This window comes from Gymnogyps californianus, chromosome 4, assembly GCF_018139145.2.
Source record: "Gymnogyps californianus isolate 813 chromosome 4, ASM1813914v2, whole genome shotgun sequence".
In the NCBI taxonomy this organism is placed as follows: domain Eukaryota; kingdom Metazoa; phylum Chordata; class Aves; order Accipitriformes; family Cathartidae; genus Gymnogyps; species Gymnogyps californianus.
The window spans coordinates 7,626,269-7,646,318 of NC_059474.1; the positions used below are offsets into that span (position 1 = coordinate 7,626,269).

At 42.9% G+C, this 20,050-nt stretch overlaps 1 protein-coding gene across 12 annotated transcripts in view; it reads right to left on the reverse strand.

Annotated features, from left to right (window-relative positions):
* CTBP1 (C-terminal binding protein 1) overlaps positions 1–20,050 on the reverse strand; it is a 245,339-nt gene that overhangs the window by 60,152 nt on the left and 165,137 nt on the right. Inside the window, exon 1 of one of the 12 annotated variants that reach the window (XM_050896646.1) lies at positions 12,788–12,808. The exons of 7 other annotated variants lie outside the window; for them this stretch is intronic. Coding sequence is in view for 1 of the 5 variants with exons in the window: in XM_050896637.1 (XP_050752594.1) it covers positions 10,525–10,564 (40 nt within the window). In the remaining 4 variants the exon portion in view is untranslated. Of the gene's footprint in view, positions 1–9,895; positions 10,030–10,524; positions 10,627–12,787; positions 12,809–20,050 lie in introns of those variants that run through there. 4 more of the 12 variants (XM_050896637.1, XM_050896639.1, XM_050896645.1 and 1 more) reach the window with 4 other exon arrangements.

The window sequence follows — 20,050 nt, forward strand, 5'->3', positions numbered from 1 at the left end:
GTGCACTCGATCCCCTCATCCAGATCATTGATAAAGATATTAAACAGAACTGGAGACAACCAAGCATGGCAACTGTGTGGACTGAAGAAGACCCCAAAACAAAACGAGCAAAAATCCCCTTCCTGTTTTAAATAGAAGGCATTTTCCTTGCTCTTTTCCATCTGGCACTTCAAGTAGCTGTCTTTACTTAACAGTCATCTTGAAGTTTTTAATAGTCATACAATGTGCGAACTCAAACTGAAAGAAATTATCCCTTACTACTTCTCTTCCAAAGTTCAACTGTTAAGTAAAAATAGCTCACAATCATGTCTCCACTCCAAGCCTTTGTATCTCAGCAGGAGCAAGAGGACTCAGTGCTAGCATAACATCCTCTTATTTCAGTGCACAGCACATGGAGCTGCAGCCTCATCACTTACCAGTATTTTGCTGGTTTGTTTGCATGCATGTCCTGTCAAGCTAATTGGTGAAATACAACTTCCCGATTCACATACACAGAAGGTTTTTTTTTGCCGTTTAAAGAGGAAGAGCTTTAATGGTGGAAAGTACATTTTTAATTTGAAAAAAGCAAGCCCTTCAATCACAGCAGAATGTTTTGTACAGCATTGTGTTCAGTCAAGCCACAGGTTGTCTTTTTATTAAGTGCGTTTACCTTAATTCAGTTCATAACTGAAAGCACGCTGCCTCCCAAACCCACTTCCCTGTGATAAAACAAGACACAAACAAGATCTACCAAGCACCTACTCAGATCACTATTAAATCCAGAATCCTACTCTAATTTGGTGCCATTACCAACAGATCCCAGAGTGCTTTCCCAGGTAACCTCACCATCACTACCTGCACTGAATGCACGGTGGGACTGGGCACAGAAAAATGAAGTGAATTATCCCAGGTCACTCCTGAGGCAACTCACAAATGTGAGAAGACCACCAAGATCATCTGGGCCATTCCACTGCCACTTAGGACATTTGCTAGCAGCGTTGCCTCTGCTCCCCTCTCTCTTCCAATTCTCCTGTCAATAATGAGACCAAATTTGCCCTGAAAGTCAGCTACCCCGCACTTTACTTTACTTCAGTATTTATCTAAGATTTTTAGTAATGAGAAACTTCTTGCATAACCAAAAAAAAAAAAAAAGACTTCCAGAAGGCGATTCAGTTCTCATGTAGGACATTAATTTCCTAACACAGGTGCTTCAGCAAAGTTCCTTTTATAGAGAGGTATGAATCCCACACAAAGTTGTATTTACGCTCAAGTATGCTTGTAAACTAGAACACAAATGCCCAATATAAAGTTGTTGCAAAGTACCACATTTTGATTTGGTTTTGCTGATTCCTAAAGATCTTAATGCAAATGTGAAAAAGACTAGTTTACACTTAAACAAGAGTCCAAACAGGCTTGCACTAGCTTAACTAACTTGATTTAAAATTGTACTTAATTAAATGTGAGCAGTTTTCCAGGTATCACATGGCTTACTCACGGACTGCTTCTTTCAGTATGCACTTTTGTGATCAAAGAAATCTTAGCCATAACAGATGAGGTTATTTACCATTTATAAAAATAATCACTGTTTAATGTTCTTTTTGGAATTAGTCTTCTAAAATGAAAACTAATTTTTCTAATTCTCTTTGAAAATCTGAGAAAGAATTAGATGGGGTTTGAGATCCTTTTTCTCCTACACAAAAAAATCCCCTCCTGCCAATAAATCTTTAGGGCATTTCAATAGCTGCTAGAATTGTGTAAACCACGCTTTGAAAAATTCATCATTTCTATAAGATATTATCCCCAGGACAGTCAAAAAACCCAAACTTTATTTTCAATTTCTTGGGTTTTTTTTTCCCTTTGACTCTTTGTGGGTGTAAGAAAATATTTTCTATTTATGTATTTGTTAACAGATTTTTTTAATGTATTTTTTTTTAAAACAAAGCCGCAAAGCTCAGAAAAATCACTAACACAATTTAACAGGCCTAAAAACAAGTCCAGAGGGAAGATGCTAGCAAAGTTATGAAAACAAATGAGAAATTCTAATATTCACAGTACTTCAGATTCTAAATTACCAACTCAATGCAATACACTGTTTTGTACTTTCTTTATTCACAGGACTAAGAAAATAAGATTCATTATTTTGGAGAGTCCTCATAATCCTAGTTCTTTCAGCTGAGTGACAGAACTTGTTCCTCAACTGCAGGTACTGAGCGAAACAAATCTTTGGACAAAATTTTAACAAAAGGGTTATCCTGTAATAACTTGGGCTTAGTATGTAGGATGCAGCCAGGATCCTACGGATTTGTAAGCCCACTCCGATTCCCCTCAATATCAGCTGCAAGCTGAGTAACTCAACATCCTGCAGGATGAAAATCTGCTAGAAAAGTTGCGCCTGCAGCTTACTGTTCTCCAAATTCCTACTTAAAATCCTTCTTTATTGCTTGCTGTAAGGAGATAGTTCTCAGTGCTGAATACATAATGCTAGATTTAAATTTTAGATGGCTGCAGGGTGGTCATGAGATAAATACCAAGTATATTTGTATGCCTCTGTATTTACAGTAAGAAGGAAAGTCATCTGGATTCAAGGATTCAAAACATGAAACCTTTTGAACAAAGACATGGTAAGAGAAAGCCTTGAACAGAGGACTGCCAAATACAAACAACATACACAACCAAACCCGAAAGGCAATGTATTGTGAAACCCTTTCAAAACCATACAATACTAAGGGAATTAAGTAAACTTAAAACTCCCCTGCAATACTCTCGTCATAGCTAATTTGTGATTTCCTGTACGCTCAGTACTAACAGTACAATAGAGCCTCTATTGTGAGCCTCCTCCCACAAGCTTTTAAAAAATGCAAGACATTCTTTTTATCTAGACTGGCGTGGCTAAAATACATCCAGCTCTACACAGATAAAAGGTTATTTTCTTAGATGTTGCTTTTGCTTGTAAAAATAAAAAATAAAAATCTGCTGTCTGGTTGTGCAGAGTTCAGAGTTCACAAAGGAGTAGTGCTCTGGTGGCTAAACTGCTGACCATGAATCTCAAGGAGAACAGATGTAGGAAGCTGCTTTAGTGTTAGGATAACAAGAAAAGATTCCACATTAAGAACTATCTGCAAGTTCAACACAAGTCAAATAGGCTTTGACAGTCTCGCAGGAGCTGAAAAATCAACGAAAATGTGACAGAACCAAGGAATAAAGCGACTGCAGTATTAACTACAAGTCTTGATTGTGGGTGAAGGTAAGAAGCCCTTTAGGTGCAAGTAACTGGTTTATAGAGGCACTGAAAATTGATATTGCATTTTTTCATCTTAAAGGATGCTGAAAGCTAATGCAAACAAACCAAAATGAACAAAACTTTCCACACCAAAAGCTGGTAGCAGAAATGAAAGACAGTAATCCTGGCACAAGGCAGTCTAGGAAAGGAGCACAACTAGCAGAGGCAGATTTTCAGCATCCAGGAGAGAATTTAGTGAGGACGCAAAATAAAACCTAAAATGCTGCACTGGCTTTGGTCAGCATCTTAATGACCTTTCTTAGTCAAGAAATAGTATATTAAGATAGAGAAAGACTTAGCTAGCCAGTTCCAGTCAGCATGGGAACATACACATACAACACTGAATTACTGAAGATCACTTCTCAGTAATGCTGATTATATGAACGGGAAAATCAACAACATGAGAAAGGCTGTGATACACATTAATACCATTCAGTGAAGCACTAGACACACATTAAGATGGTTGGTAGACCACAAACGTGAAAACGCTCATTATCTGGTTGAAAATAAACAGTTTAATATATCTGGTACAACACATTAAAGAGAAAAAATATTTAAGTATCAGTTTAAGAGTTTGGAGACCGGCTTGTGGTTATCTCTGCTAAACACTTTTGTCCTGCATGACTCTGCAAAGACTAAAGCTACATACTCAGCAAGAGACAAACTGGCTGCAACCATCTAATGAAATTTGACTCATCTGGGAATTTTGATGAAGTGCTCCACACCACTGTTTCTGCTAAGCCATACATTTTCTTTATGGGATTGAGAGTGCCATGCTGCATATACGCAAGAAGCAACGGTAATTTTGGACAGTTTGGCTTAAAATAGAGCGCTAATTCTGAAAATCCATATTCAGGTAAAAATCCCACAGAAGCCAATAGAAATTCTGCAATTATAAATTAAAGATACTGGGATCCGCACCAATGGCAAAGACATGGCTGGCTGTCAGCCCCTAGCAGCACCTCTCGCTGACTATAGGTATGACTAACAGCTGCCTGGGGCAGCACTCCCTGCAGATCTTCCTGCAGATCAGCCCAATCTGACTGGATAGCACACATCTTAGTATAGCTCCTTTCTGGCTCATTCTCCCAACTTCTGACTCACCCAAGGGCTACGATGACATTCTGCAGAGTGAAAAAATGGATGTGTAGTAGCAGATGATGAAAATACCCTGCAGTGCTGCTTCTCTCCTGGCTTTCTTCTGAGCTCTGACTTGCTAGTGCACTGGCTGAGCATGATGCAGGACAGCACATTGGCCATTCATTCCTCTGCTTGGCCAGGTACAGGGCTTTATGGCACACGGTGTATGCTCTGGCCATAGGAGAGGAACACAGTTCGATGGGAATGCAGCAGGGAGAGCCTTGGAGAGTTGGATTTGCCATTCCTGCTGTCATCAGATGGCAGTCATGGGCTAATTCCTATTGATCATGTTCGGAGGGTAGGAGAGAGGAACAATCCGCCACATGGCAGCAGCAACAGCAGTCAGCCTGGCCTTCAGAGGCTCTGACACAAGCGAAATAGAAAGCAAGACCACCTTCTTTTGCTGCCCCTAGAACTCAGCTTTCCTAAACCACTATCTGCTTTACCTGTGGTTAGACTCTGCTCTGACTGTCCAACGTGGATGAGAGCCTACATCCCTTTTGCACAAGACCAGGCACAGTTAGGTAAATGTGCATAACACTGGGCTGCCCGTCGTGGTTTCCCAACTACAGACATTTCTCGCTTCTGAAGGTCACGTGTCAACCAAGCGCAGAAGGTGGCAAAAGCAACGCTGGCTTTAAGAGGCAGCAAAACAGTTACGCTCTTGTCACGTTCTACATGCTAGTGTGAGAATTAATTGCAAAGCTTCCAGCATACCCCGCTGGGACGGACCTCTCACCACTCTTATCACAGGGTGTGTCCATGTATGACAGCAGAAGATGGTATCTATCAAAAAATACTGGAGCTGTTCAGGAAGACTGTTAGTGCACATCCAACAATAAGAAATTTGGACTGCATACATGAATTTGGAATTGTGACTCAAGTCAAGTAAGAAATGTTTCTCTGCTTCCTTCCTTTTTTTGTGAGTTGGCATCAGAGCTCCCCTACAAAGACTAAAAGGAGAGGAGGGGTAATGCGGTGAGCTCTGGCATACATACAGAGTCGGAAAGCATGACCAACTTTCACTGCAGACTTATGTAACTTTGCCAGTGGTGACACAACTCGCTGAAAGTGATTTGGGCACGGATAAGGGACATCCGCTGACCTGTAAATAGAATTATTAAAATATGCCTTAAAATCCCTAACATAAAGCAAAATTATATAATCACATTACCTCGTGTTTTAATACTGAAGCTACAAAAGCTTCATACGTAGCAGAAATAAAAGCTTTCTATTAAAACCTCAACTTTACAATTACTCTGAACAATTGTCCCCAGCCCCGAGGCCAGCTTTTTCTGCTCTCTGTAGAGAATCCCTTCTGGCTGACTACCCTGGCAGGTACACTGCAAGGAGGTTCCTCCAAAAGCCCCTTGAAAAAGGCAGGTATAATAAAAGATGAAAATGCAGAGATGAGCAACGGTTGTCCAAAATAAATGCCAATGTGAAACATGCTATAGCATTAGCAATGTTTAGTTCAAAGAAAAAAAATCAAACAATGTCAATTTTCAATTATGTTGATTAGACACAAACTAGATAATTAGTAAATGGAATAATAATACATGAAATGTGATGTTTGAGATGAAATGACACAAATATTTCATAAAAGAGGCAAGTTAATTTATAATCATCTTCCTCAAAAATTAAATTCTTGCTCTGCTATAGCAAACATAAACATGTTCTGTTTTGCACATCAAAAAATAATTAACCTATTCATCTCATATAGAGATATTTTTCAGGAGAGGTTTCTTTTGAGCGATTTCTTTTTCTTTGGAATTTAATTTTACCTTGTGAGCTTTTTTTTAATTATTATTTAATTACTTTTACTTCTGCAGCACCCATAGAGGTAAAGACGCCGGTTCGGGTAGCCGTCCCTCTGCCAGCTAAGCGAGCGGCGCTGCCAGCTCCCGCCTGGGCGCTGGTGCTGGCGGCAGGCAGAGCCCGAGGGTGCGGCCGAGGCACGCTGTGCTCCAGATACTCCCTGTCCCTGACGTGGCCGCAGATAGCAGCTACGAGGTGGCACAAATTAGACGAGCCGAGGGACTGTCTCATAGTCCTCGAGGAACCGGACACTGGTTGGGTTCAAAAACAAATTTGAGGTTTTCACTCACTTCAACCGTCAAACTAAAGCTGAACATCAAAGGATAGGGCCCCACAAGCGCCTAAAAAAGTCTAATCCGGGGACTCACAGCACCCTTTTCACATCATAAACAATTTGAGACACTCACTCTGCTTCCTCCTCCCCGCAATACCGCCGCGTAAGGCCGTACATCAGTTTCAGCCAGCCAACGCTTTGATGCTGCCAGACTCCCAAAACACTTCTGAGCACGTTAATCATTTGGGGAGATGGGCTGAGGATTACTGAGCATTGGAAAAGATCCTATCGTAATCACAGCTCAGAGATCCTAAAACGCCCACCACAACTGGAAGTGCTGCTGCACTTCTCCATTTCTCCCAGCGGAATACTGGTGAGAGAGCAAAGGGTTATATTTCAGCAGGAAATGTTAATTTTAGATTTATCTGTAAAGCATGTTTGCTATCTTTTCCTGATCAACACCCAGATTAAAATGAATCATCATCTTTGCTCTCAAGGCAGTAGGGGAGAAAGAGACCCAAAAACACAGCTGGGAACTTCTGTCTTCCCGAACTGTAAATCCGTTGCTACTCTGTCTGGGAGTGAGAAAGCATGTGCGGCAGAGGAACTAAGGCTAAAGGGCTATGTACTACAACTTTTATCCTCACCTTAAATTTTAGGACACATATTAAAAGTGTAACTCCATCTCTACTCTCTCACTAAATAAATAACTACGGGGCCAGAAGGTTAGGGAGCCTGAGATGAGGCTGCTATGTTGCTACACTGCCAACTGCTACGGGATTTGAAAGCTTGACACGTGCTGGAGAGTATCACCTCATCAATGCTCCCAGCTGGCTTGGGAGGCGAAAACCGAAATATTACTCCTAAAGGCAGGTCTAACACACAAATAGCCAACCTCTCCAGATCAGCTTCAAGAAACATAGTTATTACAAATGCATGGTAGGTAAGGAAAGACAAAATGGCAACAAACAATTGTAGTCCCAAATATTTGCATGGTTTCCAGTAAGTGTTATATTTGACATAAGCAAATTAAAGATCATGTTGCTTCTCAGTGTCTTTACTTAAAAGACATTTAAATCTGTGCCTTTCCTTATCGCTGTTCAAACTATTTTCTTGTAAAATAAACTTGGGTTTTTTTCTTCCATTCGTCTGGTATTCATGTAAACAGGTACTTTAGGATAATGTCCGTTTTCTCCCCAAAAGGGACTACCCAGCCTAGTCACCGATCCGTGGTAGATGTTCTTATTTGATAAGGAGAGATTGACTTCACATTTCAAAATGTTGGCAAGTGCACTAATCTGTTTGTATGATGACACTTCACAGTATCCAGCCCAATCCTAATCTCTCGGATCACACTTCTGGCTAAGTACTGCGACCGCTCTGTTTACATTGTAAATAAAATACTAACTCTTAGAAACAGAGAGATTAGTAAATTGAAGCATCGCACATTTTTAACAAAGGGCAGATGCTATTTATCTTTATGATACAGAAGGACAAGTCAAGAGCTAACCAAACTGACAAATGTAAGGGCACTTGTAATTTGTTTTGTCACGCTATCAGGAACTTCACATTATGATAAAGTATCATAGCGTACACAATATTTATGATGATGAGCTTTTCAGATGTAGCATACTGTGTGCTCAAAAGCTGCGTGCTCCAGCTACTCCTTAACTACATATGACAACACTGAACTGAAAAATTCACAAAGGTGACTGTAGTAGTTTCATTTCAAAATAGCAGTTTCATTGACTAAACTCTTCTACTGAGCATGACTACAGCAACTCTTGGGATTATTACTATTTTATTTGCCAATTCAGTAATGAAATACCACATCCCTTGATGGAGAAATACTGGATCTACATTATGTGGGGGGTGTGGGTGTTTACAGAAGGACAGAGAACACACCACTGACTCTGCACCAATTTACGCCCTCGATGCCATCAAACACACACAGAGAAACTCCATTCACGTCCCAAGTATTTTTTTTACATTAACAATGACAAAAATGAGGGAACAATTTAACTCTCTCAGTTTCTCTCATCTGTTTATGAATTGCAGCCACCCCATAAACACCTATTTCTTGTTCAGACTGGAAAACTGTGGCAGGTTGGGGGCAGAGGGTTGTTTGTTTCATTTTGGTTGGAAATACACTAGTGAATTGCAAGTGGACAAAGTATTTTGTCACTAGCTTACTCTCGAGATGGTTGACATAATAATAAACCAAAGAGGATATTATTTGTCAAACGGTAAGGAATTCTAATATTGAAATCTTGCTGCCTTTGGGGGTCAATAAAGAGCAACATTATAAAATATACTAAAGTTAGCACTTTGGGCTGCTAATTTTACATGCCTGCTTCACCAACGCACAGCTAAAAATAGATAAAACAGATAAGAACACAGAACAAAGAGATGCACTGGACAATTATCTTTCTACTACCATAGTCTACTTTATAGTGAGCTTTTTAACCCTTTTTATTTATAAAAGATACAGATTTTTAAAGCGTTACTCAATGGGATTTCAATCTACAACTGAAATTATTTAAATATATTTTATTTTACTTAGCATTTTCTTGTTCCCTTCCTAGTGCGATACAATAATGAGATTTAAAATATTTTAATAAGGGCATCAGGCTACTTGCCAAGGGGCTCGAATGCTAAATAAGAATATTTACATCTTCTAAGACCCAGGAGAAGGAATCAGTGCGATGCACTTGAAAGACGTATGTACATCGCAAATATGATAGTTAATTTTGATTCACTGGGAAAAAAGTACACATTCACTTCAGTTTATTAGGCCTCATTATTTTCAATGAGGCTAAAGGGATGATTATCTTTAGCTACTCCATCATGGCCTAAAAGCAAACATTCTTCCTGATAAGGACAACAGTTATTAAAATATAAGGCAACGTTAAATTGTTTAATTTAAGTCACAACAGGTGAAATTTTGAAAACCTCCGCTGGTAACTGTTTTCTACCATTATTCTGTCCAGATCGGTACTATGACTGAAATCCTGACTTTCAAATTTAATTTTTTAGAGGAAAACAAAGCAGCATAGCAGACTGACTCATATCTACACGGTAAACAGGCTTATTCTCTGCTTTGTAGCCTTCTTTTTGTATCATTTACTTACAAAATGATAATGTTTACAACTAGAATCGACATTCTGTCTCCTTATGTCTGAGGCGGGGGGGGGGGGGGGGGGGGGGGGGAATCACCTTCAGATTAACATGATAATTTATGCCAAGCAATTCTGGAGACCTATCTGTAACATCACCTCATGTATATTATTCATGTTACCTTAAAAACCAGCAGCAACCCATAAATACATTTGCTAGCACATGTTTAAAAAAGGAGAAGGAAAGAAAGAAAAAGAGAAATTCAAATTTACAGAGAAGAGCCTTACCTCTCAGATACATAACCCGTCTGCAGATTTAGCAAAATCATTTCAACAGCCAGGCCTTAAGCACTTTTTTACAGCAATAAAACGCCGCTTTTAAACTTCCTGTTTATTGAAATATTAGCACAGCTTTTTTCCTCCATGGCACTTTACCAGCATTTCTCTGCAGTTAAAAGCCAGGGCACGGCTCAACCCAAGAGCGAACGGGACCGGCGGAAAAAAACACCCCAAATTAACATTCTGGATGCAGTTTTAGCGCCGTTTGACTTTTTTAATTTAAGGATGAATTATACCCGCAGCCGACTTCCAGTCCCCTGACTGCGCCTCACCCGCCTCCCCGCGTTTGATTTTTATTTATATTTATTTTTATTTTTTTTTTATCCAAATACCCCAGCTACCGCCAGCAGCTACCAGGCAAAGTTGCGCTGGCGATGCGGCCGTCAGGGGAGCCCCGCTCCCCGCCGGCGGCCGGGGAGGGGGGGGGGTTGCGCGGAGGGGGCCGGGAGCGGCGGTGACGGGCACACAAAGCGCGGTGGTGGCGGAGGCCGATCGTAACCCCCCACCACCGCCACCACCACCGCCGCCGGTCCCCACCGCCGTGACCAGGCCGGCGCGACGCGACGCGAGATCGTTACCTAGAGGCAAGCCCTTGTTTAGTAAGTGAGAACTTCCCATTGAAACGCTACGTCCGCGCTCGCCGCGGGGAGGAGGCCGGGGGGGCACCGCCGCTCCGCGACGGCGAAGCTGGCAATAAAAATACAAGCCGCCGCGGCATATGGCGGCTACTCCGTGGGCGCCCCTGAAGTGAGGCGCCTCGGCGCGCGCCCGCGCGCATGCCCTCCCGCGCGCCCCCGCCGCGCGCACGCGCGCCGCCCGCCGGAGGGGCGGGGGGGGGGGGGAAGGGGTTGGGGGGGAGCGGCCGCTGCTGCTGCCGCCGCCGCCGCGGGCGGGGCTTCCGCGCCCCGGCTCGATCTCTTGGTTCCAGGCACTCACGGAAGACAGAAAGAGAGCGGGGCGGGCGCAAGCGGGCCTAGAGCTTCACACTCCGTTCGCCGGCGTTTGGTTTGTGGTGCGACAAGCCTGCACCGAAACCTCGAACTGCTTTTAGGGCCTTATGTAGCCACTTTTTTGTTTTGTTTTGTTTAAACTTCAACAAAGTTAACACTAGCTGCATTCGACACCCTTCCTGGCATCCCAAAACATCGCCACTTCTGGTGTTTCATTATTTTTTGTGATTCGGTGAAAGCTTTTCCCACTTACAAATTAACAGGGATGAAAAAAAACCAACCTGCAGAACACTCTAATTTTGCTCCCAGTGAGTGTAAGTGAGGTTTAGTGCCTCCTGCGTCACTGATCTGCCCTCAGAGCCCCCATGCCGCACTCAAGGCCCAAAACCTTGGGTGACCCAAAACCCCATGGTCCCACCAGGGAAGCGGCAGGGCTGGGGTCGGCACTGCCGCCAACGGGGACGGGTTTAGATGAAAAGCAGCAAATTGGCCAAATACTGACATTCTTTCCCATTGGGGATGTCCCCCCACGTTCCCATTAAGTCCAAAGCGCTGGGCGATCAGCGCCGGACCCTCTTCAGTCCTCACCCTCGGTCCCTAAATGCAAAAGCACCACTTCATTAATAACAGACTGTCTCTTACTTCTCGTCGCAACGCCCCTGCAACACCACCACAGCTGCCCCGGGTGTCCCGCTCCGCAGCTCGCAGCCCCGTTACCACACAGGGCTCCCCCGGGACGAACACCTGGACCTGCTCCCTGGGAAGCCCCACGGACTACAGAAAGGGCCAATTCTGCCGTAACGATACCGTCCGGCGGCACCGAATTCCTCACAGTTTGCACCGTGTTTAAGGCACTCGCACCACCCTGCGCGAGGGCGTACAGAAAGGACAAAACATCGCCCCGCCGCGGGGCTGACCCTCCGAAAAGGCTGCTGGAGCCAACAGGCACCTTTTTGGGGGGAAAAGCCAGGTCTCAAGGCACCCGAAAACCGGCCGCTGTGCTGAGGCCCCGGGGCCAGAAGCCCCAAGGGTTACGGGTGCCGGTGTCCCTGCTGGGTAACCCGGCCGCCCGGCCTTCACACGCAGCCCCGCTCCCGTCACCTCCTCGGGGGGATAACCCCTGCTTTCACTGACGAGGGAAATGAACAGAAATTCAGCATTCTGCCTCTGCACTGCCCAAAGTGGAACCGAGACTGAGATTTGGGTCAAAAACAAGTGTTATCGCCAGCGGCCAAACCCCGGCGACCCCCTTTTTCCCACACAGGGCTCCCTCCGAGAGCCCGCCATTCGCCTCGCCACCGAAGCAGCGGTGGCGGCGGCGGACGAAAACCAAAGTCGGCGCGGCGCCCCCGCGGCCGGCTGGGTCAGCTGACGGCGGCCCCGCCTCGCCCCGCCCGGGTGAGGGAGGGGGCGAGGGTGGCCGAGGCCCGCAGCGCCGCCATGGCCCCGCGCCGCGCCGCCGTCTTCCCCCCGGGTTTCTCCTCTCCTCAGCACCGGGAGCTCAGGCTCCAGCCACCTGAGAAACTTCCACGCCTCTCGCACAGCCGCCCCGCTCCTCCTCATCCGCGGCCGGGAGCAGCCGGGGTGTTCGCTCGTTTCGTCCCCTCCCCACAGACGAGCCCGGCGAGCGAAAACCCCCGTTTTTGCTTTTTCCAGAAATAAAACTCTCGGTTTCTGTCAGCGGTTACGCCGCAAACGGGTCCCAAAGCCCGCCCTGCCACAGCAGCCCCTCAGGGGTGCGAGGGGACCCGACGCCCCCTCAGATAACGACTAGGGAGGGACAGGACAGCTCAGCCTCCGCGAAAATTCAGGTATTAGCGCTGTCTCCTGGGCTCAGCGGTCAGTCAGGGCCTGATTCTCCTCAGACAGAGGGAAATGGCCAAGCTCTTACCGACTTCGAGGCGAGGGCAAGCGGGCTGCCAAGCCGGGCCGAGGTGCAGTGTCCGGCCACCCCAGAAGAGTTTGGGGTGCCCTCGCTGAGGGGGAGCAAGCTCGGCGTGCATCTGTCCGTGCCGTCGCCTCGCTCCATGCCAAGCTCCCCGCACGAAGTTTCAGTACCTCCCCTCACACGTTTTTAATCGGTTTGCGGGATGACCTGAGAGTTAATTCTGCTGACTGCACCGCTGAACTCCGGGACTGTGGGTGGTTTTTAAATACTAGCGCATAGAAAGGGAGAGGGTAGACACGAAGATTGTAGAGCTTTTTTGGATTTGGCAGGATCAGTCTGCAATACTTACGATACCTGTGGTGATGGGTATATTAGAGGTACCTAATACAAATAGTTACAGGCACTCCTGGGCAGCATTAACTAGTAATTCACTTTGATAAGTGACACGCCTGATACTAGGAGCAGATCATCTCTTCTGTGTTTCTACATGCACAGGCTGTAGATTTTCCTGTGGGTTTGGGGGGGGGGGGGGGGGCGGCGGTTTTGTTTGTTTGAGAGGGGAATATTTGAACCCAAAGGTTGTAAAGCGTGGTTTCAGCCTCCAAGTTGTGTGGATTTCAGGAATCCATTCAGGGCACAAGTGAAGGATTTTAGCTTATAGGCAGCCTTTAGCAACTCTGCTCCAGCTCCTTAATAACTTGTTTTTCCCCCATCATTCTCCAGGTAGTGTCCATTTCACGGGGTTATCCAGCAGGATCGGACTCCCAGGACAAGTTTATGCAGCCTCTGACTTTCTTCATTTTCCTCCTGAATTCATGGGAAAGCCTTTTGTGGCTTGGTATAGACGTCTCAGACATCCCTCAAACAACATAGTTTCTCTAGATTCTCACTGTGCATCACTAGGGCAGCATCTAGCCAAGCGCCTCATGTGGGGTTTGTATAAATAAACAAATTTGGTTTTAATCACTTTAAAGTGGTTAACCACTTTATTGCCATTTATAGATGTTAGCAAATATAAAAATACATACATATCAAAGCTGTAAGAAGAAAATCATGATTGGGTTTTTTTTTTTTGCACTACTTCAGTTGCCATGTGGCAAAGTATCAGCAGGAACGAGCTCGAGGGGTAGAACACGCTTAAACCGCAAGTGAAATATCTGTGAATACCAATATGGATATGGAAGTATCTCTGGGAAAAATTAATAGTGGAAAATGAAAATTCAGAAATGAAATTAAGAGTTCAGTTACATTTTTTTATAGAGAAACAGATACAGGCAATGAGACCATTTCCTCAGTGGGGTTACATGACTGGGCAAATGTTTAGTTCTAAACTGGAACTGCTGCTTCGAGGAGGGAGGGGAGTGTGGTACAAAATATTATGACAAGGGGAGTGCTCTAAGTGAGGATAAGTTGGCATGATGAACAGATGGAGTATTCAATAACAGGAGGTTATTAATACTGCAGTTTGGTATTCTCTACGCTACTTCATGAAGGGATTCATATGCTTGCTCTTTTTCCTTTCTGATTGTACACAGACTTAACAAATACACATACCGTAGGTAATGCCGGACTTATTTCCATCCTGGTGCATGCGCGCACATGCACACATCACAAATTCATATTTCCTGGGAAAACATCAAGGGCTGAATCCTCAGCTGATTGTAACTGGACCAACTGTGTTCCTTTCAATAGCGGAAAGCTGATTTGCACCTGCTGAAGGAGAGAGGTTATCTGACCCTGTCTCCCCAGTCGAAAGGTCTCTCCACCCTGCTCTTTGACAGCTGCCACAAGGCACCTGCTCTAGAGAATAAACTATGAAGACTCTCAGGATGGAAAAGAAAACGAAATAACCCAAGAGCGATTGAAGTTTTCCTTCAGAACACAATGCAATGCTCTTTCTGTTTAAGAAAATCAAGCTCGCTTTCACCCAGAGTTCAGTCCTCCTCCTCTGCACGGCTTTCAGTGGCCTAGTTTTAGCCTGAACATGAGAAAATCCAGGAGCAGATCAGCTGACTCCAGTCAAGCCTTCCGCTGCCCCCATCCGTTTTACTTCCTAGGTTCTCCACCTCGCCTCTGGGTCACCAAACATTCAGTCATCTTCACATCTTTTGGACTATGGCTTGCACAGCTACAACATAACTAAATCTTCCACAAAACGTAACAATCCCCATCCTCTTATCACATTTTGGCACTGCTGTCACTGCCACTATTTTTTTTTTTTTTTAACAGTAATGTTACACAGCTGAGGGTCTTCTGTGTTTTGCACTAAGAATTATGGCATTTTTCTAAGCCCCCAAACTGTTTCTTGGCTTCTTAAGAGTCAGCTGGAGGAGCACATGTGCTGAAGAGTAAATACATTGTTTTAAGTGTATCTGTTAACAGCCATATGTATAATTTAAGTACAATTTTTATTCCCCTCAGAATGTCTAATCATAAGGGCATGACCTTGGGCTTTCACAAATTAGATACATTAGGGTACAATATCTTTAGCAGATGTGACTTTGAAGATACTGAAAGAGGAAGTTTTACTGTTGTATTGTCTAAGCAACGAGCCAAGATGCATGTTTAATGCTCTCTAAAGAGAATAATGAGGTTTGACAATATTCTTACATCTACATACTGAGATTGTGTACTTACAGATTTTCTTCAGTTTGTCATAGCTGTGCATGCTGGCTCTTTCATGCATGTTTTTGCTTCATTATCAAACATGCGTCATTCATTGTAACAGTTTTTAAAGCCATCATTTTAAAAACTTTGTGCATTTTTTAATCAAAATGTAAGATTACATTTCAAGGGAATATCTTAACTTTTGTGAACAGTAAATCTTGCCGATCCTAAAAGGGATTTATGTCAGAAGAAAAGAATGGTCGGATAAAGCAGGCCCAACGCTTAAACTTCATCCTAAAAATAGATCTTTAAAATGTGTAATCAAAATAAGTCAATACAATTTATTTAAAATCTGGAAAGAAGACTTTGTTTGGATTTAAATCTTTCCTTAATTCTTTTGCTCAGATTCTGAAAAGCATTTGTTTATAAAACACACACATAGAGATCAGTCTACTTTCATTTTGCAGTTGCCTATTTTAATTAGAGCTGCTTTTTTTATGTATAACTTCCTCTGTGTGAAACTTCCCGCTGTAGGAAGTTAATGCGTTCTGGTTGATGTGAAAGAGAAAGGCCATATTGGAGAAACATTTTCAGCAGGTTCTGAGGGGAAAATGGAAAAAAGAATAATTGACAAAAGGGAAACACTTCATCTTTAAGAAATGGTGGTCATCACGAGCATGAAATAAAATAGAGGACCTTCATCTACTGTAAAAAAAAAGGTTTGCTGAAGGATCAAAGTCGTAGATTAAAGTTCCACTTAATGAACAAGAAGTTCAGCTGTGTCAAACATTCAAAGTCATTTTTGAAATGCCAAATGTGCATTGCGCCTTTCTCAAAATGGAATGGCTATACTAGCTCTATGCTGGAAATAACAGCCGTACAAAAGTGAAAAAGCGTGCAGTGTGCTGAATGAATGGAAGAATAAATTCCCTTCAAACCAGTGAACACAAAAAACCTCTCTCCTCTGATGTTATCTGTATTAAGTGACTAAGGGATTTTCTTCTTGATCTCACCCTCTTCATACAAGCGCTAAAACCACAAGAACCAGGGTGGAATTAAATCCTCTGCATTTTCTGGTTATCGTGAAATGAGAGGTATCATTTTCCATCTAGTCAGGAGGAGTTAACAGACCATTTCCAGGAAGGTCTGTGTTCTGGCTGAAGAGAAAAAGAAGATAGAGATGAACAGCAGAAGAAACCTATCGAGAACCATTAGTGGATGTCAGCCACTGTCCATCTGTTCACAGTGGAATAAATCCAGACCTGAAGGAACAACTGCAACCTGCCCCATATGGCTCGCTCCCTTCTGCGCTGGCAGGGCTTCTTTGGGGATTTGACATTGGATGAGGTAAAGGAGAAGCAGCGCAATCTGTGTTCCCAGGAACGAACAGCCAATTAACATGAAAGAACAAAAAGTGGGTTAGTAACCCAGGGGAAGGTTTTCTCCTCCTCACCTGTCTGAAATCTTGGAGCTCATTCAAACTGCGTAAGTTGCAGAGATACTACGCTGAGGCTCCCACTACTAATGAAGTCCTTAAAAATTTAACTTTAGCTACTAACAGAATTATGTGGGCAGTGGGCAGCCCCTCAATAGGCAAGTGAGACCACTGATCTAGCTGTCTCCCAAGGTGTTAAAGAAGACATTTGGAAAGAATATATTACACTAAAAATTTCATTTAAAATTATAATAAATATACTTTCAACATAATGAACTAGCATAACAACATTCTGCATTTACTTTTACAGAACTGGACTGCAGCAAGCTACTACTGAGTAGTAATTTACTTCTCAAGTTTTAAATCGGTCTGGGCCTGGTCATGTCTTATTTTCTATATGATTAAGGGCAGCAGGCTCAGACCCATACAGAATAGTTATGACATCTGATTGTCTCTTTAAAATTATAATGAAAAAGATACTCCTTGTGATGCTGCATTCTGTATGCAAAGAAACATACATATTAAAGACAACTGAAGGGATCAAAAACTGCAAGTTTGTAGTAGATCCAATAACCTGTTTGGTGGTAGTAATTTCGCAGGTAATACAGAGAATAATTAACCATCGAGTGGCCTAAGCAGAACCAGTGGATGTCCTGAGTGAACTTGCTACTGTGGGTATGTCTTCAGCCTTAGGACAGTCTGCTGAGAAACTCAACAGATGCGGAAAATCAAATTCAGAAGTGATGTGCAAGGGGTACATTTGCCTACACGGATTCAAGGGCAGGCCGCTGCCTACGCCACTTCCAGCAGAAAGGAGAGAGATGCTCAGGCTGGAGGCTTGATCTCTCCTCTAGCTCTGAAGCCATAAGCAGTTCAAATTTGCCAGTGTTACTCCAAACGCGAGGTGGTTATCTGCTCAGAAGTGGGACTAATTATTTTGGGCCTGGCACCATGCTAAAGCAGCAGTAGGGGCATCTCTAGGAGATGCTGTATGTTCATACCGATTTGGACTGGCAGTAAGTTAGTGGTCTCTGTGCTACAATGTAATTTGCACTCTATTATCCTCTACCTCCTCTTTAGTTCCCTTATAAAACACTTGGCATCTTATTTTTGTCAAAGTTGCACAACTAGTAGCCAGGGAAAAAAGCTATAGTTGTATCAGAGATAATTTTAAAGTTCCCAAACAATTATATTTGCACTTATAAACGTCATTCATTCACTAGGTGGCACAGAGAACATCATACTACCTTGTTTGAAACACACACCACAAAACTGAGTACCCCTTCAGGGAAAATAAAGACAGATATGAAATCAAAGCAACATCTCACTACGCATTTATCTAGAGACTTTTCTCTCAAACTAACCACGAGGCTTACCAATCTGAAAAACTAGCAAGGATACTAAAGGATGCAAAAAGCAAAACAATGTCTGTCACGTGAAAATGTCCATTTGCTGTCAAGGACCTTGAGCACAACCACGCGCTGGGATTATATATATTTCTGACATTGAAACGAACTCTCTTGCTTTGTCAAATTTACTTGGGATGATTACAAGTTCTCAGTCTTGAATTTCATCCTCTTCCAAACTGAACACTGCTTTGTACCCTCGTGAAATACTGCACTACCAGCACTCTACTATCACCTAGCGCTAAGATAAGCGAATGGTTCATTAGTGAGCAAAAAGTGACCTCTAGTGAATCATCACACCAGCTCCTGAGACACACAACATCTCCCTGGCAGCACCTTGCCTTTCACTGACTGATCACATCCACATACAACTAAAATCTGGTAACGCTGCACCGTAACAGTAATCGGCATCTGCACACCATCGGTCAAGCACTTCGGATACCTTCAATAACTCACACATTGCACAGCAGCTATAACAAACGACAGAAAACATTTGCACGTCAAAGAACCTGAACACATATGTTTGAACATAATAAAAACTGCCTACGGATAACTATTAAGAGAATTTAATGGACAATAATAAAAAGTGTAAGCTATAACTGGATTTTTTTAACTTGTTTTAATTTCATTTTAGAAGTAGTATATCCAGAAATTTGTAAATAAAATAAGAAAAACATCCTATTAAATATGTAAAAATAATAACAATCTCCATGAACAGCCCTTTGTGCTCTAAGAAAACAGGAAAATTAGAGTGGAGAAAAACAGTAGCAAAGAGACGGGCAGTGAAAATCAATTCCATAGTTACAACATATGGAACAATATACAGGCTAGGCAATCCATAACAGTGAATGGTCGATGATTTTAGAACAGTAAAAAGAAACTAGCAAGGTTTCATGCATAAAACACATACCCCATTGGCCGCAGAAACACATTTCATGCTCTCTGCCTCCATATATCTAGCAACATACTAATATTTTTATACCCCTCCTAATATTTTTTTTTTCCTAACAGACATTTTATAGGCAGTTACTGGGAGGTACACCTTTTTTTCTTTTACTAAACCAAAATAAAGACCCTTGTGCAACTTTTTTACTTCCCAGTGTCACAATTTAAAACTCAATAGCTGAAAAGTAAACTGCAAGAAATCCTTATCTCTATGCAAGACTCTTAAGATAGAATTCAAATCCTAAAGGACATCAGTTTATGTGCCAGCTTACACAGCGAGATGGTAACTTTCTGTATATTGAAAAAACTCCCTTTGTATTGCTGTATAATGTAAAGAGAGAAGCGGACTGTTATCCTAGCATAAATACTGCCTGATCATACTACTTATATTCATATAACATACAATTTCACTAAAGAAGAAAGTCGATTCGAATAGGTGATAATCAGTATCAACAGATTAACTGCTACTTGAGTTTGTATTTATTGCCAAATACCCCGACTTACAGACTAAGGCAGCACTGTGCATTACGATAGGATGGTATTATTCAAAGATTATTGGATAAACTTTCCAAAGGCCTTACCATATTACATGAAGAAAATGCTGTGGAGATAACACATCTCATGAAAATGTTTGCTAAACCGTTGTCTTTGGAATGGTTCAGCTCCTCTACACAGGAAAACACCATCTGACAGAGATGTTTTGTTGCATTTGTATCACAGCACAGCACAACTGTGGTCCTACAAGTGTCTTTGGGGAACTCCATCATCTCACAACAAGCATTACTCTTGACAGCAGAATCATCGGTGCAATTTTAAAGACAGTTACTGTTGTGCCAGGCAGGCGTTGGCAAGGCGGCTGGGCTGATACATCTG